This window comes from Paroedura picta, chromosome 6 (assembly GCF_049243985.1).
Source record: "Paroedura picta isolate Pp20150507F chromosome 6, Ppicta_v3.0, whole genome shotgun sequence".
Taxonomy (NCBI): Eukaryota; Metazoa; Chordata; class Lepidosauria; order Squamata; family Gekkonidae; genus Paroedura; species Paroedura picta.
Window position 1 is genome coordinate 20177879 of NC_135374.1, and position 22375 is coordinate 20200253.

The 22375-nt window shown below is 44.9% G+C and overlaps 1 protein-coding gene and 1 long non-coding RNA gene across 6 annotated transcripts in view; one reads left to right on the forward strand and one right to left on the reverse strand.

Annotated features, from left to right (window-relative positions):
• Positions 1–860: 860 nt before the first annotated feature.
• LOC143839511 (uncharacterized) lies at positions 861–21172 on the reverse strand. 2 transcript variants are annotated; one of them, XR_013231738.1, is made up of 3 exons: positions 20994–21172; positions 10105–10213; positions 861–5960 (listed from the first exon to the last, which is right to left on the reverse strand). It is a non-coding gene; the product is annotated as an uncharacterized LOC143839511 (long non-coding RNA). The 2 variants fall into 2 exon arrangements; XR_013231737.1 differs by lacking the exon at positions 20994–21172 and adding an exon at positions 20201–20324.
• Positions 20679–22375, forward strand: part of ZC3H12C (zinc finger CCCH-type containing 12C) — a 58621-nt gene continuing 56924 nt past the window's right edge. Inside the window, exon 1 of one of the 4 annotated variants that reach the window (XM_077341619.1) lies at positions 20679–20827. Coding sequence is in view for 1 of the 4 variants with exons in the window: in XM_077341616.1 (XP_077197731.1) it covers positions 21149–21154 (6 nt within the window). In the remaining 3 variants the exon portion in view is untranslated. Of the gene's footprint in view, positions 20828–21077; positions 21155–22375 lie in introns of those variants that run through there. The other 3 variants (XM_077341617.1, XM_077341618.1, XM_077341616.1) reach the window with 3 other exon arrangements.

The window sequence follows — 22375 nt, forward strand, 5'->3', positions numbered from 1 at the left end:
TTCCTTTCCTCTCCCCACAACGGTCATCCCGTGAGGTAGATGAGGCTGAGAGAGCTCTGACAGAACTGTTCTGTGAGAACAGCACTATCAGGGCAGTGACAAGCCTAAGGTCACCCAGTTGGCTGCATGCGGAGGAGCGGAGAATCAAACCCAGCTCAACAGATGGAAGCCACCGCTCTTCACCACTACACCAAGATGAGGGGAGTTGTATAGATTGGTTCTCAACTGGTGCAAATCCTGCATGACCAAGTAATTTAAGTGTAGCATAAACCAGTCTAAGCTAGTCACACAAATATAAAATGCCTAAGAGCCAAGCCTGTTGCATTCAGGACTACAACGGGTGCTAGACTGGGGGGGTGGAAGAACTCTGCAGACAGCCTCCCCCTCCCCCCAGGATATGGAAAGGCTGCAGGCAGCTGCTATGGAACTCACCGGCAGGGGCAGCTCTCATGCAGAAGGAGGAGGTGGTCATGGGTGGGAGATGGAAGGTGATTGGCTGGCTGCTGGACAGACAAGCAAGTCCGTTGGAGGAGGAAGCACTCAGGGACGGGGCGGCCGCCCTGAGTGGGTGTAAAGCATTGAGTGGCACTTAAGCCATGAGACACGCTCCTCCTCCAAGGCCTTACCAGAAATATTAAGTGGAACAGATTACAATAATGAGAATTGAAAGATTCATGCCAGAAACAGAACAGATCGAAAATGGACAAAGAAAAAACAAACCAACAGGTTTCAGTGGAGTTAACAAACTCTAAGTATATGTTCCTTTTAATGTCTAAAAAGAATGTACACAAAAAATTGGCAAGTGACACGTGCTAAACAGGAATAAAAACTCACTGGAAATCTTAGATGTGGTACTCAGAGGATTTTATTATACAACTGCATGAAAACAGGTAAAGGAGGGGAAAACAGAGAATACAATCCATTAGGTTTGGACTTAATGCGAAAATCTCCAGGTTCTTAAAAGCCACTTTTTGAAATGATGAACCTATAAATAATTGAACATGTGATTTAAAAACTCCCATTAAAGAATGCAGAAAATTGGTGACAATTACTTGTGAATGGCAGCCTCTCTCCCACTCAGTGAGGGGGCAGAAGACTTGGCAACCCGCTCATTGTATCCTTGAGCTTCACCATATCATATGACACATCTGAAGTTTTGGGACTGCTTTCAGCAGATCTTCTCTGCCTTGAAGAAATAGCTAAAGATGCATGAAGGTTGTGGCACTGATTCTAGTGTGGAAAGAAACTGATTGTAGTCCCTCTCCCCATCTTCCTGTATATAGTTATTCTTTTCTTCTCCATTTCTTGTCTTCAAATGACTGTTTTCTCTTCTACTCAGTCTTGATTATAGTTTTTCTTTCCACTGTTGTTATTCCTCTAGAAAATTCTCTGCTTGTTGTTCCTACTAGATCTACCTGCAGTGTATGATACAGGAAATCATGCCTGGAGAGGTGCCGGGGATTATTAAATTGTTCCTCATGGATCAGACACAAAGTTTTCATTCGAGACCAGGGTAGAATATGCACTGGGCTTTTTATCCCTGGTGACCCTGAATTAAAGTCATCTACACGCTATTCGATTTCCATTCTGATATTTAGTGCTTTAAATTTTCCCTCTGCAACGTCTGTGATTGATCTGCAGTGACCCTACCTTTCCCCCGCGATATCCAGGAGCGGATATAGCTTGCTATATTTGAGGAATCCGCTCTGAGAGCCCCAGTATTAAGAGCAGATATTCTGCATTTTGCCAGATTAACTTCCTCTGCATGCCTCCAACACTGACATAGCGCAGCAGTCTGTCACTGATCAGTCAGGGCGTCAGTTCAAAGACTGTCTGGTTCTCAGTTGCCATTCCCTCACAAGACTTATTTTCCCCTCATTTTGGGATCTGTTTTAAAGTGACTGCACTCCAAAAGCCCACACTTCTATGAGTAGAGATTTGCCTCTTGGATTTACTTCCCCCTCCTCATTCTCTGTGAGGCTGCTGCCTCCCCCCATCTCCTGCAGGAAAAGAAAGATAAACAAGCAGCCTCATGCTCCACTTGCCCCCCCCCTCCCCGGCCTGGTCTGACTGCAGGAAATAAAGCACTCTCCTGCCTTGTGCTCTTTCAATGCTGGCTGAAGCTTCACCCAACCTCTCCCTCCCCCCATCAAGCAGGAAGACCAAAAATTGGGACAATGCAAATGCAGAAGGGTGACATGTTTAAAATTGGGAAAACGGAAGGAAATTGATATGGGTTCAAATTGGCCAGAATTCAGGAAGATTTACAGTGGAAAAAAACGTGCAGAATCAGCCCAGCTGTCATTGGTGTAGAAATTGTGATGTTCCACAGGTCCCACCTTATCCCCCCCCCCTATTATTCAACTTCTTATTTAAAGCCTTTTGGAAGAATCATTTGTAGCTTTGGAATCGGATGTCATCAACAGGTGGATGACATTCAGCTCCATCTCTCTCTATCCAGATCCCCTGGTAAGGAGGAAAAGGTCTTGAGCACTGCCTCCTCACAGCAGTCCAATGGCTAAAAGCACACGAAATTGCACCTAGGCAAGATGGAAGCAACGCTGGTTGAGAAGGCAGAGATCTTATTTTCTCCTTTAAATAATAATTGTATTAGGTTTTCAAGACAGAAATAAAAAGAAAGCAGTTACAGAAAAACAGAATATAAGTATACATCATAACAACAGTCCAACCCTAGCTCTACCTCCTGTCCTTAATAGATTTGCCCCATCTAATACTTTTTACAGAGAACTACCTATTGATATATTCCACACTAGCAAATAAGCCCGCTGCAGCCCAAATACATAGTCTGGCTGGAGGAAGGGGCCAATTGGCACCCTTCCTCATCCCGGACACATCCCGCCTCCCAAGGGCTTACTGTTTTATTTAGTCTGCGGCGCCCGCCAATGAATTCTTCAGGTGGCCTTCGATTAACCAAGCTGGTTAGTTTTGCCATCTTACACAAGCCACCAATCTTGTCTATCCAGTCTGACATAGTCGGTAGGTCCTGTTTTTCCCATCTTTGGGCAACTAAGAGTCTTGCAGCCATAGTGGCATTAAAAAAAAGGTTATATTGCTTTGGCATGTATTCCTTCTGGAGAAGGCAGAGATCTTGAAGCCACCAACCTTTCCTACTTTCCATGGGGTTCACCTCTTAAGTTAAAAGCATAGGATCCAGCACAGATGTTGGAGAAGCAAGTTAAGGCAGCTGCAAAAAGATGTTTCCTTCCAATTCAGTCAAGTCTGCAAGATGTTCCCCTACCTTGATATGACCATTCTGGATGTCTGGATCCATGATACGGGACCAGACTACTGTAATGCCCTCTATGTAGATCTCTTGAAGTCAGCTTGGAGACAGCTCAGTTATCATTGGGAGCCAGGAAAAACATGCAAATTACTCTCATTCTGTGATCACTTAATTGCCTCTATTCATGGTACTCGTTATCAGAAACAAAGCTCACACCGAGAAAAGGCTTTGGCCCATCACATCCGCAGGACCACCAGTCTCACTATGTTCCACCATAACAGTTTTGCTCACCTGCCATCTCTACAACAGTCTTGTGAGCACATGGTGCTGTGCCTTCTACGGAGACTGACCATTGGTCTGGCAGGATCTGCGCATCTCTGACTGACAGTGACTCTCCAGCATCTCCGGCAGAAGCCCTTCATTTCACCTCTCTTGTAATTTAGCTCAGTGTGATTATTCACATGCCACAAATGAGGACCTGCTTTGCAAGAGAGTCGCTTGCCTCAGCCCACCCACATGACAGAAGTGAGATTTGAACCAGGGACCTCCCAGATTGCAGTTCATTCTCTCCAACGCAACACTACCCGCTCTCCATGCCAACAAATGACTAATTCCGGAGGTGGTTCTAATTTTTTTTGTTTTGTTTAAGGACTTGTTAGCTCTTTTCTTGTTTTTCATCTCTCCTTTCTTCAAGGAACTCACCGGCAGGGGCATTTCAAAATGAAGCCCTGTGGAAAGTAGAAATTATAGCAGAAAACTGAACACCGAAGCAAGTGACTTCTCTTTTCTTACCGAGAAAATGCCCATTCTGCAAACACTGGATAAAACATTTTCAATTCACTGTATAAGATTTTCCTGTTTTGCACAGGAAAATCCAGCAGCAAAAGCACACTGGAAATGCATTATCCAACATGTGTGGATAATGCACTTGAAAACCACTTTCAACATACTTTGTGACTGGTATTCATTCTGCACATGTTGAATAATGTACTTTCAATGCACTTTAGAAGTAGATGTTCCTGTTTCACACTGGGAAATCCAACTGCAAAAACACACTGAAAGTTCATTATCCACTGTGTGCAGAATCAGCCTGGATGCTGCTCTGTGAATGGTAAAATCCACTTGCATTCGGTCACTGAAATGTGTGTGAAAGTGTGGTTACAATAATAACTTCTAATAAGGAAAATAAGCGGAACAAACGAAATCTACTGATGATGCCCATAATATCTCCTTAACAGGTTTCTCCCATTCTGCTGACTTCATTTGCTGCTAAAGGCAGCAACCTAGGTCGAGTCTGCACTTTGCTTTTTATCCTCTCCCAGCCCAAATAAACCCCTCCCCTCTGCACTGTATTCTATTTCCATTTTGATTTTGGGAGCTTTAAATTTTCCTGCTTTCTGTTTCAATTCAGAGGGTAGGAAGGAGGAAGACTGGGGGTCAAATTTATCTGAATTCAGCAGGATCGACAATGGAAAAAACAAAGTAAGTGCAGAACCAGCCCTACCTTCCTCCTGCCAATTAAGGTAGAAGTTCCAGGAGGTAGCAGTAGCCCAGTTAGTCCTTCCACTAGTCACTAGGTTCTGGCCATTGTTGCTAAAGCCCTGGCAAAAAAAGATGATCTCCCTTCATCTACCTGCCAGACCTTACAATCAAAACCAAAATTCTGCCAGCTGGATGGGGTGGTGGAGTTATTAAGATGTAACAGATGGGAAGAGCCAGAAGGATCAACACCCTTCCTCCATCCACTCTCCCTGAATCATGAGCAGAGGAGAGCGGAAGTCTGGCTGGAAGTGGTGGGACTGAGGCTGAGTTCACACAAGGTTTGATTCTACTCTGTCGTTCAGCTGCAGCAATTACTTGCAAATAATTGTGAGGGCAAGCTAGTTCAGTCATGAATGACTGCTTTAATGAAATATCAAACAATGTATGAATGAAACTAGAACAGTCAGGGAAACTTGCACAGTTTCAGCAGATGGTCAGACCCAGGCTGATCCCACACTGGTGCAAATTCACCAGCATAGCTTCTCATTCTGAGGATGCACCAGAATTTAGACATGGTTCTAGCCCAGCAGTAGAATCATGCTGAAAAGTGAATGGACAAGATCTTGCATGAGGAGCACTTGCAATTTCGTTTTGTTCACAAACTGTAGCCCTCAGAGTGCCTTCTAACCTGTTCCCTGGCCCTAAAGCCAGCTGTTGGATGCCCCTGAGGGATTCTGAAGATAGGACAAGGTGTGACATGAGCAGCGTTCTCCAGCCAGAACTCGGTGTGTAGCTCTTTGAATTTAATGTAAAGTGATTAAGGAATGGAACCAGGTTTTTTGCAATATAAATAATCTCTGGTGAACCTTTACTAAAACAAAAATGGAACAAACTTTAGCGGGGGGGGGGGGGGAGGAGAGATGCACCACTGTCTTTCATTTCATCCCATAGCACTCTAACTCCAGATACCATCAAGACTTGACTTGATCTCTTCCAGGATTTCATAAGAATAAAAAGTTTACATTTTTGCTTTTCAGTTTAAACATTGATGCTGTAAACTTAGCATTTCACCATATCTGCTGTTGGATTTATTCCCTTCTCCATTCCCAGAAGCAGTAATATTGATTAGTTGTAGACGTACCTGGCTTCCATTCCTCTGTTTCTTTCCCTCCTGCTGATATTTCTATCTGAACTTTTCTATCTGAACTAGGCAGAGTGATTAAGCCTGACTCATCTGTATAACACAAGGACAAAAACATAGTTAGGTATTTAAAGGCTCATATTATTTTCCTGAACAGAATAGGACATTTTCATATCCTATTTACAGCATCTATCAAGAAGAAGCTTTTACAAACTGGAGCCAATTGTTTAATGGCAAATAGGCATCATGCATTCCTTCTGCATACTCATATTAGCAAGCTTGATCATGAACAGTTTCATGAGTAGCTGTGTTTGTAACTTGGTGGTGGAAAGTGACATCAAGTTACAGCTGACTTATGATGACCCCTTAGGGTCCTCTGGGCAAGAAACATTTGCCATTGCCTTCCTCCACATCAGAATCCTCATATTCCTTGGAGGTCTCCCATCAAAATACCAGCCAAGGCTGACCCTGCTTAGTTTCTGGCATCTAAGGAGACCAGGCTAGCTTGGACCATCCAGGTTGGTCTTTAGATAAAATCTGAGTCTAGTAGTACCTTAAAGAACAAAATTGTCCAGGCTGTAAGCTTTCATAGAATCATAGAATCATAGAGTTGGAAGGGATCTCATGGGTCATCTAGTCCAACCCCCTACACTGTGCAGGACACTCACATCCCTATCGCTCATCCACTGTAACCTGCCACCCCCTTGAACCTTCACAGAATCAGCCTCTCTGTCAGATGGCTTTCATGAGTCAAAGATCATTTGTACCTGATACAGATTCTGCCAGTGCCGGTAAAATCAAGAGGCCCCCCCCCCCCCCATCGCAGGCTGCCTTTTAAAGCTGGCCTGGGTGGCACCGCCTCCCCCCACCCATCGCATACCTGGAACCAGGTAATGTGACACCTTGTTTCCACCAGCTGCTCCAACATGGGAAAAGCCCCTTTCTTCCTTCCCCGGTGTCACTCCACCGGAGCAATAAGCTCTGCTTATTCCAGCAGCTGCATTTGTATTAATTTTGGACCCTTTCTCTTTGATTTTTCAGTCAACCGATTATCTTATGAAAATCTAGTACATTGGGGCACATAAGGTCAGATGTTTATAGTGATAAAGCTATCAGTGGATGCTGATTTTCTTAATCCTCATTTAAATATAGAGCAACATGATTCAGGCTGCCTCCACATGGATTTGCTCTGCCTTGACTCCCAAACTGGAACAGGGATTTGGACCATCCATATTATGTTGTTTACCTTCCATGGTCTTCCGGTTGGCCCCAGTGTTTCACAAACTTGCTTTGCTTTGGACTTTGTAGAAAGGTCAGAGTCAAAAGTGGGTTTGTTCACAGCGTGAAAAGGTAGGTGCTTGTCACTGCAGGATCCCTAGGGATATCTATAACCTTAGGACACCATAGAGCACCCTACAGCACCAACCATAGAGCCAGTTTGGTGTAGTGGTTAGGAGTGCGGACTTCTAATCTGGCGAGCCGGATTCGATTCTGCGCTCCCCCACATGCAGCCAGCTGGGAGCCCTTGGGCTTGCCAATGACACTGATAAAACTGTTCTGACCGAGCAGTGATATCAGGGCTCCCTCAGCCTCACCCACCCCACAGGGTGTCTGTTGTGGGGAGAGGAATGTGAAGGCGACTGTAAGCCGCTTTGAGCCTCCTTCGGGTAGGGAAAAGCGGCATATAAGAACCAACTCTTCTTCTTCTTCTTCTTCTTCTTCTTCTTTTTGGAGGCTGCTGGCACAGGGACTCTGACACAGGCCAGAACCACAAAATGGCTGCGCATACCTAGAAGAAGTCCAGGTGCAGGGGGAAGAGAGACGGTTTTAAAAATATATTGGAAAAGAGGGCAGAGAGAGAGAATAAAACCAACACTACCGCCAATCAGATCTCCCGTGGCCAATCAGAAGCTATGTTGGGCAAGAGTCCTACCTGGCTCGAATCACTTTCTACAAATACTTGATGGTAAGTTGTCGGCAGGCCCCATGGTGCCCAGAGGCACCATGTTAAGGACCTCTGCCACAGAACATGAGAGAAAGGCAACCCGTGACACTTTCAGACCCAAAGCCCAGATGTCAAGAAGGTCAAGGGGAGCAACATCTTGATCAAAGTGATGAAGAAAGAAAATGCCAACTAAAATGGATGGTAAAACCATTTTGTGGGGTTTAGGACAATACCTAACCTGTCAAAGATAGTAATTTAGTTTCTTCCTTCCTAATTTCCTGTACCCAAGCTTCAATACATCTGTGAACAAAGTCACTGAGTGATTTAAGGATAATATCAGAACCTATCTCCTGTCATAATCTCCTTTCGCCCCAAACAGATACAAGTAAAGAAAATACGGTTATTTTTAGCCTGAAACCTGCAGACTCCCAGAACTAGCACAGGACACACATATCAAAGGTGGGAAATTAGGTACACAATGCCACATGTTTAATTTAGGTTAGGTTTCCCATCTAACCATACCTCCACCACTGAGGTCAACATGGGGGCAGTCTAGATTATAATGAGGGTTCGATGATTGTTTCTCTACTCCAAGTTCTCCCCCTCACCCCAGCAGGTTCCTCCTGCCAAATTACATGTTTGTGCATCTACAGCCTATGATGATGCTGTAAAAGAAAATAAGGTGCCAATCTCTTTAATCTTGCATGTCGCCAAAATGTTCTTCAGTAAAAGAAGGATGGGCTGAGGAACTGAAGAACCATATTTAGTCACTGGAAGAAAGAAAGAATTGCTTCCAGGAACCAAATTATTAATGGCTCGGGGAGCCTTCCAGGAACTTGTGAGGGAAAATGCTAGAATTATTAATGCATAGAATCAGTAAACAGACTGAGAGATATTCTGTTCAGGGAAAGGCTGTTGTGGAAAATGAATCTATTTCATGTCAGGGTCAAACACTGCAAGTAATAGACTTTCCAAAACAAAGCCTTTTTGTGTGGCTCCAGTTCCTTGGATGCTCATGAATATTTGGCTGCAGTCAGTATCCAAGTGAATGACTATAAAGATGAACACAAAGGCGTGCCCCGGTCAGAATTGAGCACTGTTGAGTCCCTTGGCTTTCCATAGGCAATGCTTACAGTGTAACCCTAAGCAGTTACACTCTTTGAGCTCAATCAAGTTCCCTCAGGTTCGCCAAAATGTATACCTTCGCTTTATTAAAAAATCCACCCTTTGTTCATTTGTTGAGAAGTCATCCTTTCTGGTTGGATGCACAATTATAACAAGGATAATAATGTTAAACATGTACATAGAGATTGCTGAGGATGCCAAGTGCTTTAACAAGATCATAGGCTAACATTAAATGTTTGGCAGCCAACACAAGATTCTGATATTTAAGGGGGATGGGGGGAGAGATAGGATTTGCTTTCTACCCATTGAGCTAGTAATCCTGGTAAAGAGCCAGGCTGGGGGGAAAGCACAAAGAGGTGCTTTCCCCCCAGAAGAAAAACAGGAGTGGTTAACCATCTTGGTTTCTCACTTGCTGCTTGCCCCTGCACATGTTAGTAGCTGGACCCCTCCTCAGTTTGAAGACCATACAAACATAAATGCCCTTCTAAAACATTTCAAAAACCACATTTGTAGTGCACTGTATTGCAAAAATGGACTTTGGATTAAATGGCATATCCAGCTAAACACATACTCTACTCACAAGTAGAAAATAGAGACGTCAGCCAGATGGCAGGTCGCCAGACCTTAACTGGACCCTTCAGACGAGATCAGTGGGATTGTAGGGACAGGCACACTAAGGGATTTTCTCTCCCCACCCAAAGGAAGGATGCATGTCTTCAGGACAATACGCTCTTCGAGCAAGGTGCTACTCATCATCTTCCAATCTCTCCTTCCCTTTGCACCCATGACACTCAATTAGCCAGCACTAAAAGTCATTATACCCTACCCTCCCAGGCTCTACCCTTAAAATCTCCAGGTGTTTCCCAACCCAGAGCTGGCAACCCTAGCTTCAACATTCTGAACATGAGAAGAGCCTGATGGATCAGATTTATGGTCATTTTCTTCAGCATAAAGTTTCCCACGGTGGTCAACCAGTTGCCTTGGAGGGTTTAACAAACAGAGTATAGAGAGATGCAGTCCATCACTACAGCTCTCTCCCGGGATTGGTATTCAAAGATATGCTGCCTCAGTAAATGGAGGCACCCTTTAGTAATCATTATTTGTAGCCATTGACAGACCACTCCATGATTCTGTCTGACTCTTTTATGCTTATAAGCCCATCACTACCTTTACTGGCAGTTAATTCCACAGTTTTAATGCAGTTCTATTCTCTTCCTGACTTGATGTCCATATGGATACTCCAATCCAGCCACTCCATGCAATCTGTCTTGAGTGCCTGGGAAAAGGGTAGATAAGTAAAAAATATAAATAATAATAATTAATAATTTGATTTTGTGTAAACTGCCCTGAGCCACAAGTGTGAGAGGGAAGGAGGGAGGGAGATGTGAGAGACAAAGAGAGACAAATAGATATGGAAACTTCACAAGTCATGATTCAGGTATGCCATCGTATGGATGCTCTCAGAATCAGTGGGGACATCTCCCATGGGGTTGGTCTTCTGTGTTGCGGTACTGTTGTTGCGCAAGGTCATCTCCGTGACTATTTGGCTGGCACCACATCTATTATGCTTTCAGCACCCACACTTTATTGAGTTCTTTCAAGCATCTGAGTGTTCATATGCTCCTTAACATTTGATTGCTGTTACAGCATGGCTGCTTATATATTTCCTGAAATAGTTACTGAATTTTCATTTTGTGGCTATGTTTTGTTTTTCTTGCACCAGGTGGGGCCTGGAAATCTTCCAGAATGACAAATGACCTCCAAGTTCCCCTGGGGAATATGGCTGCTTTGGAGCATGGACTCTATGACATTATACCTTGCTGAGGTCCTCCCCTTTCCCAAATCTTACCCTCCCCAGTCTACACCCAAAATCTCAAGACATTTCCCAACCTAGAGATGCAAGCCCTAGTGGAGCTCTTTCTTCCCTTCTTTCTCACCACTTTGAGAATTATACAACTTGGCACATGAGTTAAACTAATTTAAATAAACTAAATAAAGAACTGTGGCTCAAGCAGATAGATGAAAGTGTCTATTCAGTTATGATTCTGTAGCTCTGCCACGAAGTGAGGTCATCCTCTTGAAAAGACTAGCACTGTTGTACCGCTATTTGGCTGTTTCCTATAGTCAGAAGGGACACTTGGCTGTTTACAAATATTACTGAACACATGCTGCCACATCAAATCCATCTATTGTGCAAAAATGTACCAAGTCAATGTTGCTCTTAACTCTCATTAACAAGAGGGCCTTTAGAGCACCTCACACTGAGACATACTGGGCAATTGAGAACCAGCTGAAAGGTATACAGGCAATTAATGCAAGAAAAGAGTGTAGGGTAAAGCTTACAGTCATAGAACTATAGAGTTGGAATGGGCCATACAGGCCATCTTGTCCCTACTCAACGCAAGATCAGCCTAAAGCATCCATGATAAGTATCTGTCCAGCTGCTGCTTAAAGACTGTCAGCGAAGGGGAGCTCACTACCTTGCTTAGGCAGCCTATTCCACTACGGAACTACTCCATCACCATAATCTGTTTTCATCCTTCACTACACACAATGAAAACATTGGAGAATGACATTCAGACAGAAGTTTCTACCATCCAACACAACCGCCGTTTATAAAGTCAAGGTCATCTGCTGAACTCTAAGGGGTGATCCATATATCTACATGTTATTTGCTTTCTCTGTCCTTTATTCCCTTTGATGTTTGGCAACCAACCACACATGTGAGCTGACTCAACTGTAAAGCACTGTGTGACTGGCAATATGAACATTGTCTTGGGATTCCCCATTCAGACAAACTTCATCTTTAGATACAATCATAGAATCCTATAGTTGGAAGGGGCCATACAGGCCATCTAGTCCAATCCCCTGCACTATGCAGGATCAGCATAAAGCATCCGGGATAAGAATCTGTCCAGCCGCTGCCTGAGACTGTCAGTGAGGGGGAGCTCCCCAACTCCTTAGGCAGTCAATTCCACTGCTGAACTACTCTGACTGTTAAAAAACTTTTTCCTGATATCTAGCTGGTTCCGTTCTACAGATAGATTAACCTGAAATCATGAACCAGGCTAATGCTTCTTCCAGACAATTAAAAGAACATTCTTGAGAGCAGGAGCAGATGAACAAAATGCCTTTTTCTAATGTATTTGCAGCTCTGCTGAGTGGGGATTGGATGTCCCAAATCTAAAATCTTTGCTGTAGTCATGCAATCTTTGCAGTAGTTTCTAACCATGGTCTGCTGGGATATTAACCCAGGATATTCTGTAAGGGCCAGTTCTCCAGGTCAATTCCATGTCTGATGTATGTTATTGTTAAGATCCAAATCCACTCAGAAAATGGAATAGTTGTATGGGCCACAGTCCAGCTTCCACGATCCTAAAGATTATAAAGAGCCTAATCCTCATCACCCTGAACAGAAAAAATAAATAAGCTTCAACTGCTACCACCAGCAACAGCAGGGAGAAAGATAACATTTAATTTTTCTCCCATCCACAAATCTCTCTTCAAGTACTTCCATTCCTTGACCATCTGATGGTGAAAAGTGCTGTCAAGTTGCAGCAGACTTACGGTAACCCCATAGGGTTTTCAAAGAAAGAGATGGACAGAGGTACGTAAATTGCCTTCCTCTACGTAATGACCTTGGGCTTGTTTGGTAGTCCCCCTTTCCAAGTACCAACCAAGGCTGGCTCTGCCTTGCTTCTAAGATCTGATGATTGAACCAGTCTGGGGAACAGGGGCCAGGGCTGACTTTTGCTTGTTTGTTTTGTAATTAAAAAAAAACAAAACAGGGTATGAACAATGCATCCATTTTGGTAGTGACAGTACCCTCTTCCAGTTAAAGTCACCTTCCCATGAATTATATTCAGGCAAGACATGCTCTCTGCAATCTCTTTCCACCATAGGATCTTTCCCATCCAGTGTGGCATTGCTGTTCAATAAAGGGTGTATCTATTTTCTAAAGCAATATGCTTTATGTGAACTTTATGTCACAAACAGTATGCCCATACCACAGCACAAACCAAGTTGTAATGCTAACAATACCATCCCCCAGGAAATTAAGATGTGTGCATGTCATGCTTGGCGTGCATAAGGTCCTAGGTTCAATCCCTGACATCTCCAGTTATAAGGACCAGGCAGTAGGTGATGTGAAAGATCTTCCTCTGCCTGAGACACTGGAGACCTGCTGCCAGTCTGTGTAAACAATACTGATTTTGATGGACGGATGGTCTGATTTGGTATAAGGCAGTTTCATGTTCAAGGAGATAAACCTTACACACACACACTTAAGAGTGATGTGTTCAAGGAGTGCAGCTTAGTTTCCAAAGTGCCTTTCAGCTTTAAATTATTTCCATAAATTCAGCTCTCCCAGCTAGAATCAATCAATACATGGCTACCTGACTACTTTGTTTAGTCATTTCATTTATATCCTGCCATTCGTTGTGGAGTTCAAGGTGGCTAGGCTAGGCCCCAACACACTTCCGCGCTCTGAAGGATATTTCCCCTCCAAAATAAAATGTTGTTCCCTCGCAGACTGAGCTGGCTTTGTAGTGTGGTTTCTTTGTTATGAAATTATTTCTTTGTGATAATATGAACCTGATGGTCCCACCCTGTCACTGACAGATCTTTTGGATTACTCAGCCCTGGAACTTTCAGGGGAAAGTGTAAGAACCCTTTTTTCTTTAACCTTTGTCAGAATGGCACTGAGGCATTGTTAACAACTGACAATCATAAGATTTTATTTTACATGGAAGGAAAGGGTTGCTGAGATGAGGAATCAAAGTTTGACATACAAATCAACTGTAATACAGTCAGAAGTTCTTTGTTATAGGCTTTTGAGAAGTTTTCAAGCTTTTTTTTAAGATGCTGAGATTTCTTTACAATTGATTTTTTTTGTTTCTGTGTTTGTCCAAAACACATCTGTTTTATTTTTGTCTATGAGTTCCCCTGAACTCTCCTGGTTTCTAGAAGGCAGGTACCCTTCCACTGGTACCGCCAACTTCCCTTCCTCGAAGTACCAGTATCCCTCTGCTTTCTAAAGAGTCTGAAGTAAGCTTCCTTTCACAGAAGTCCAAGGAAATTTTTGCACTTGAGTCTCCCTTTTTAACTGGGCAGGGATCCTCCTTCTCCTTTAGCCTGAATTGGGAGTATCACCTTGTGATGGGACCCAGGAGTAAGGGCAAAAGAAAACCCAGGAAAGGGAAGGGGCAGAAAATAATAAAAAATACAAGGGTTTTTGCTTCTATGTAGATCCCGGCCAATGAAGGGTTAACACCAGGCACATTCAGTGTATAAGACTGCCGGGCTAAGAAGGGCAAGATGGGGGGAACGAGTCAGATTGGAGTCAGACTTAAAGGAGACTCGGGGGAGTCAGTCAGGTGAGAGATACTCAAGCAGCAGAGCTTGAGGGGTAAACTCTGGATTCAATGGAGAACTTCATTCACATGAGGGGATTGCTTCAAGGCTGTGAAGCTTTCCCGGAGAAAAAAGTACAACACTCTCTGAAAACATCCAACACTCAAATACTTGCAAGAAACCTTCTTAAATTGCTATAACAGAGTCAGCTTCACGATTAATATTATACTGAAATGTCATTTATTTAAGAACATCCATCTTTTTAATCAAGTTCTACCGCTTTGGTTCTGCAGAGCAGTGGGAGCAAAATGTGGGTGGGGGGCGGAATCAATGTCACATCAATATCACAATATGATTTGCGGTATGAACTCGGAAGTGCCATTACCACTCTAGGATTCATCTGAAACTTTATGGTGAAACACCAATTTCGTTGTCCCTCCCCTTGCCACTTACTAGCACTTTGCCACCATCCCTAAACCAGCACCAAAATAAAACCAACTATTTAAATAGAAAAGCAGCAATAACTCTTTGCAAAGTAGGAGAAATAAAATTATTGAAGTAGCTTAATCTAGATGTCACCAGGGCATTAGAAATTGAAGGCAAAATTGAAGGAAATTCACCACAGTGGCAAGATCTTTGGTCAGTGAAAACCACAGCTGGCTCACCAGCCAAAGCTGGTGAAATGCACTCCTGGCCACTCCTATCACCTGCTTATCCAGCAGGAGGCCAAAGTATGAACCTGCTCCTTTAGGAGTAGTGCAACCTGATCTGGAACGGGATATAACACAATTCCTGGGTCAGTCCTTCCTCTCACCTGCAACACATCTGTTTCAATGAGACAAATTTCATCTGATTAATCCTCATTCATCCCAAAACTGCTTCTTGGCAGATTATGGTTTCTGCAACCTGTGGGATCAGCCAGAACCACAATATAAACCAAGTATCATCCATGTATTGGAGAAAAACCAGTCTAAATCTCCAGATGATCACCCCCATCAGCAAGCCCCTTCCCCCTCCTGACAGATTTTATAGCTACTTCTATATTTTCCCTGAAAGAGGCAGGCAGCAGCTTTGGTCCAGGGGAACAAGTGAATAGTAAGCACCTTTCCGGTCCAGAGGAAGGTGGGTGTGTGCACACAAAGGAGGAGGGGCAAATGGAAAAAGGTGCTGATGGTGGTGTTTCCCCACCCAGTGCAAAGGTAAGTAAATGCATGTGCCTCCTTCACCTTAAAGAGAAGCTGTTGCAATAACTTTAAGGAGACGGGTTTTTTAAAAGGGATTACAGTAGCCCTGGAAGAGGGACAGAGAGTTAATTTTAACTGCTTCGTGATTCGTCACTCCCAAGTGACCACCTGTCCGTTCCTCATAATACAGCTGTGATCAAATATTCCATTTCAGTAGGAAATTGCTACTGGAAACGGGATGGACTATGTGGATCGGCCAGCTTTCTAGGTAAAAATTTGAACTGCTGTCACTTTTTCATCCATAACGACCCATACCAGAGCAGCAAATGCCCTTATTATTCTAAAATCTACTTCCCATTCTTGTCATGACTCGAGCGCTCTCTTTTGTGCCTTTCCAGTGCTGTCAGCAGGTTCTTAAATTTACGTTTGATTATTTTATGTTTGGTTTTTGTCATGCATGAAGGACAGTAATTATAGGGAATTTCAACAGACCTGCTATCTAGCTAGACTAAATAAATCCAGAAGCATATATTTTGACGTAATAATTATTCACACATGCTGCAAAGAACTGGGTTCTCTCAAGGAGTTCATAACAGGAGACTGAACCAAGGATGTTCAGGAAGCCATGATGGTGTCTTATGTCGACATTGCTGTCTTTCTAAACCATGTTTACTCAGGTATGGAATGCAACATAAATTTCAGTTGCAATCTCCATGCTCATCAAATTCATAGAAGGTCAAGTCCATCTCACTAAAAATCATGGAAGGGGTCATACAAGCCATCTAGTCCAACCCCCTGCTCAGTACAGGATCAGCCCAAAGCATCCAGAATAAGGATCTGTCCTGCCGCAGCTTGAAGACCGCCACTGAGGGAGGAATTCACCACCTCCTTAAGTAGCCGATTCCACAGCTCAGCTACTCTGACTGGGTCCTGTCAGTGGGTCCTGTCCCTTTTCTCAGTACTAGAACACAAGAGCCAAACTGTATTTTGCTCACCATCCAGATGAGGCAGTCTATCATTTTACCAGATAAAACATAAGGGTCTTAACATAGGCTTCTTTCCACAAGGCATAGAACTTGCACCTATCACAGTAGAACTAGAGAATAGAGTCCTCAGCCCAGAAATAATAATAAGGGATCAGCTCTCTGCTTCCAACTTCCTGCTAGTTTCAGAAGTTTGCTGGGTGGAACAGGAGCCAGCTTTAGAGCAAACTTCTGAAACTTGCAAGAAGCTGGAGGCAGAGTACTACTTATTCGCTTTTCCTGGCTGAGAGCTCCCTCCTGATTGGGGGTAAACTACCAGCCTGGGCGACTCCTGGATGAGGGCCATCTCCTATTGGGGGAATATTTCCAGGGGACAATCAAGTAGGGAGTTACTTATCTGCATGCAATTTGAGCTGATTGCCCCTCATTAGCAAAGTGCAGTTTGAACTGATTGGCCCTCACTAGCAGAGTGCAACTTGAATTGATTTGCCCTCATTTTGAGAGTGCAGTTTGAACTGATTGGCCCTCATTTGCAGAGTGCTCTGTCTCTATTGGTGGCACACCACAAGGGAGGGCCAATCAGGTAGTGGGTGAGCAGTCAGTTTGGATTTTATAAGGTTTACTGATGATACTGATTTTAATGATGATTTTATTGTCTATATATTCTTGTGTTGGTGTGAACCACCCCCAGCCCATTGTGGGGAGGGGGCAGTATACAAATTAGATTACTATTACTATTAATAATTTAAAGAGTAACTCATAGGGGGGATTTGCAAGAATTCACAGGGGGAGTGACCTCACACCCCCCATTCCTTGTTTCTTTCCCATTTTGTCCCTCCCAGGAGTACTTGCTGTCTGTCCCCTTCTGTCTTCCTACCTTTCGATGGCTTCTATCCTCACTCACTAAACCATATTTTCCTATTCCCTCCCCCCTTATCAGCTTTACCTTTTTAGCCTTTTTTACTACCCAAAGAAGTCACGGCTTTTTATCTTTTTTGTTCCTCCCCTTTGGTCTCGTCTTCCTTTTCATCTTTTACCTTTCCTTTTTTTTTAGCCTCTCTCTCTCCTTCTCAACAATAACTGAGGCATGGACTCTTCAGCAATGTTGGTAGCAGGTTGTCTTGTTGTTGTTGTTATGTGCGAAGTCGTGTCCGACCCATCGCGACCCCATGGACAATGATCCTCCAGGCCTTCCTGTCCTCTACCATTCCCCGGAGTCCATTTAAGCTTGCACCTACTGCTTCAGTGACTCCATCCAGCCACCTCATTCTCTGTCGTCCCCTTCTTCTTTTGCCCTCGATCGCTCCCAGCATTAGGCTCTTCTCCAGGGAGTCCTTCCTTCTCATGAGGTGGCCAAAGTATTTGAGTTTCATCTTCAGGATCTGGCCTTCTAAAGAGCAGTCAGGCCTGATCTCCTCTAGGACTGACCGGTTTGTTCGCCTTGCAGTCCAAGGGACTCACAAGAGTCTTCTCCAGCACCAGAGTTCAAAAGCCTCAATTCTTTGACGCTCGGCCTTCCTTATGGTCCAACTTTCGCAGCCATACATTGCAACTGGGAAGACCATAGCCTTGACTAAACGCACTTTTGTTGGCAGGGTGATGTCTCTGCTTTTTAGGATGCTCTCTAGATTTGCCATAGCTTTCCTCCCCAGGAGCAAGCGTCTTTTAATTTCTTTGCTGCAGTCCCCATCTGCAGTGATCTTGGAGCCCAGGAAAATAAAATCTGTCACTATCTCCATTTCTTCCCCTTCTTCCCCTTCTATTTGCCAGGAAGCAGGTTGTCTAGGTCCCCCCAAACAGCCATATGGCTCTCATGACATCATCTAATTTTTTCAGTTATTTGAGAAGTTCTCTAGTCCCCAGCTTCCATTTATCTACCCTTCCTTTCCTCTCACTAGAACCTCTAACAGGAAAAACTGCAGTCCAGATGTGCAGTGCTATTACTTGGGGGTTAAGCCCCTGTATGTTTTATTGGACTGCAGATTTTTCTGGTTTGTAGAAAGATCTGTCTTATCTGTTCACTGCTACAATCTTTGGATTTAAGCATCCACAGATTTAGCCATGTTGAGAATATATGGATGATCATGGGGATCAGCAGACCCATAAACGTGAAATTCTAAACTGCTGACAGAGAGGCCTAAGGGATTTCTTAAAGCACAGAGACAGACTTAATTGCAAGTCAGGCCTTCTCACCTGGAACTCCTTTCAATTCCTGAGTTGCAAGGCTGGTTTCCTAATCACAGAAATCTATTTTGCACATACCCAAACACAGCCACTTTGCTATTACTCCCACAACCGACCCCAGATGCTGAAAAGAGATTGATGAGGTTATGCTGGAAGAAACCCTGAATGACATCTACAGCCTTCCTGACAGATGCCTTAAAGGATCTGTCTTTCCCAGATTTTGTCGACAATGCTGATATGCCTTGTCATGCCAGTAGAGGTATTATTTGAATGAGACTCTTATCCAACCTCTCTCCAGCAGGAGGAGGTTTCACACAGAGAAAGAGAGAGAGAGCAGCTCTGAACACAGCCTTCCCTTACAACAGGAAGCCCCTACCACAAACCTGCCGTGTGTAGAGAAAGCAAAGAGGCAGGAATGCCTCAAAGGAAATCAGCCAGACTTAACTGAGAGAACTTGGGAGCGACAGAAGACAGCCTTTTTAAAAAAAGAAATAGTTCACATATTTTTCTGTTAGCGGCAGCAAATTGTGACCGAAGCCAGCTTCGGGGAGGGGGGGCGGAGGACTATGAAGCCAGCCTTTTGAGTTTTCTCCGAGAACAGGAGGAAGAATGGACAGGTTGGTTAAATCACCTGAGGAGCACAGCGAGGAAGACGACAGAGGCAGAGACCCCAAGGTAAGGACAATGAGGGCCGGCGTGGGGGAAGCAGCAGGGCACCGAGGGATAAGAGAAAGGAGCAGCACAAGAGAATGGAATGAAGAGGTCAAAGGGAACCTGGGTACAGGTAGGAGGTGGTGTAGTGGCAGGGAGGTTGGGATGAGGTAAAGAAGAAAGCTGCTGGGGCTCACCATGAGCCTCTGGTGTATTTGGCATAATCGGAGGGCTCATGAAACGTGGCAGTGAAGGAGGGCTGGATACAGAGATTCAAGTGAATTAGAGCCAAAGCTTAAGATTCAAGGACATCATGTGGGACAGGGAGATCTGGGGGGGGGGGGGTCAGCAAGGAGATGGGGAGGGGCATCTAGTGTATGTGACCGACAATGAAAGGTGGGGGTGGGGGATATGGAGTGGAGCAAGCTCTCAGGGTCATAGGTTGGGTGTAAAAGCAACAGGGAAGAAAGTGTTGATGGGAGTGTGGGTTGGTGGGGGGCATGAAAGAGGTGAGTCTTGCCAAGGGATATGATAAGATCAGGGAAGCCAGCATGGGTAAAGAGTGTGTAAACCATGCTTTCAAAATGCATTTATGGGCAAAGAGATCATCTTTGGATGGCTGTTAATATTGCCGGAGTACAATATTAAGAGTCCAGTTGCTCCTAAATCAACAACAACAAAACATTTTCTGGGGGGTATGCCCCACCCAATAGACCTTAGGAGGACTCTGAGTAGCCCTGTTAACGACTGCCCTCCAAAGGTGCCATCTTCTTTGTACCTGGTGCTAGGTGTGTGCGTCCTGAAGGACTGGATGCGCTGGCTTCTGAGCATGCACAGAGTACAATGACCCACAGCAGCCACGGACGACGCTCCTGTCACTGCCTGGGAGCCCCACCGCGAGCAACATACCTTTCAAACTTGACACCTCTCGCTCTCTACACGTTAACAACGCGGAGTAGGGACGGAGGCGTGGTGGGGGGGCTGAAATGCAGCGGCTCTTCACGGGACACAGAAGGAGCGTGCATAGTGAAAGCGGATCCCGAGAGCAAAAAGGGGGTGGGGGAGACACACACACACATACAATTGTGGCCCCCGCCCGCCCCCCAGCCTCGCCCCGATCCGCGGCCAGGGCACTTCATTCCCTCCGCTTGCAGCAGGCCCGTCCGGGGCAGGTGGCTCCGCGAGGGGCGTGCGTGTGGCCAGGGCCTGGGGGCGCGGGGAAGGCCTCGGGGGGCGGCTGGAGCGCGGGGGCCCTGCCCGGCCGAGGGGAGGCGGGGGTCGCGGCCGGCCAGGGAGGCGGCGAGGCGAGGCCCGAGCTGGGCCGGCGCTGTGTGACCGTGCTGCCCGCCACCGCCCCCTTCCTCCCTCTCGGGGTGGCCGGCCGCTTGTTTTGCAGGCCCAGGCGGACGGGGACGGCTCCTCGAGGTCGCGTCGCTGAGCTGCCCGGGCGAGAGCAGGCCGACGCGTGGACGGACGCGGGGCTGAAGGAAGGGGAAGCGCCGCCGCCGCCGCCGCCTCGCTTTGGATCCATGGAAGGTGAGAGAAACCATCTCCGAGTCTTTGGTCCCTTTCGGTGCCTGGACCGGTGGGGGCTAATCAATCAATCAATCAATTAATAAATAAATAAATAAAAAAGCCACCCCTCGCTTTGCCTTGCCGGGCTTGCCCTCCCTCCGCTTCCACGCCGCGAAAGCAAACCCACCGCCCGAAATCTCCCGGCTGGCCGCCTCCTGACGCGCAAGCCTCCCCCCACTTTCGCGTGCTCCTTTTAGGACATTGTCAGCAAGTCGGTTTTTTTCCCCCCGCCAAGGGGAACCGCCGGCCGAAGACTGTTTACTCAGAAGTAAGCCGACATGAATGCAGGTACGATTTTACTGCCTGGCAAGTTTGCTTAGGTTTGCGCCTTAGGGCGGAAAGAATCCCCGTCGCCCTTCGTGGGACTTTTATTTCCAGCGGAATAGGGATTGCAGTTGGTGTGTTAGCCTCACACACCGCCCTGTGAAATAGGTGAGGTGACTTTTAATTTTTCACCCTCGGTATGGATGCCCCAGTCCAAAATGTGGCTTTAAGCTGCTCTTCACTAGGAAATTACTGGGGAAAGATTCTCCTCCACACCACCTGGCTCCCTGAGTAAAAATGGACTTGAGCGTCTGGACAAGCATAATAAAAATCAAAGTGTGACTCATCCATCCACCAAGTTTTGTAGTCAAAGAACAGTTTGAACTTGGATTTCCCAGTATGGTCTTTGCCCAGTATATCACATCTTATTGTATAACCCTGTGAAAATCAAGGCACATCTTTCCCCTGAAAGGAGTATCAAAGATTAGAATGATTTAATAAATGGGGTGTTTCCAAACAGCAGATCAAAATAGGGACAGTGGATTTTTCCCAACTATATCATAGAATGTTGTCCGTTTCAAAAATGGTATAATATTACAGGGATCATTTCAGACACTTTGGTAGGTTTTTTAAAATATTTTATTTGGAAATTGATTGATATGGTGATGTGTTTTATTTTGAATTGTGAATAGTTGATCTGTTAAAATCCATTGTAAACACAAATATATGGCATCATGTTGGCCGCATTTTAAATCAAAAAAGGTAGAATATTTGGATGGGACACCACCCGGGTGCTATGCAGAGGCAGGCAATGGCAAACCACTTCTGAATGTCTCTTGCCTTGACAACCATTCAGGGTCAGCATAAGGTGACTTGTGACTTGATGACACTTTCCACAGAACCATCCTTCATCATTGTGGGAACAACTCAAATAAATCTTCCAAGTGGCTTAGAAATTAATTACTTAAGAATCATACTTTGTTGTTCAGTGGGTTTCTTCTCCCCTTCCCAAGTTTGGTTTAGCCCCAGATTGAATTTGGAAGGAAGGGAACAAGCATAGTTAATGATTCAGATAAAACAAATTACGGTTTGTGTGAAAATGGAGGTGATGAATTTTTGAGCTACATACCAAGGGAGTGTGGGAGTCTGAGGACTGGTGGTTCGATCATGGGCTTTTAATGTGAATTTTGTAATTTTCAAAAGGTGTTTGTTGTGAATAATAACCAGTAATCTTATTTGTTTCAT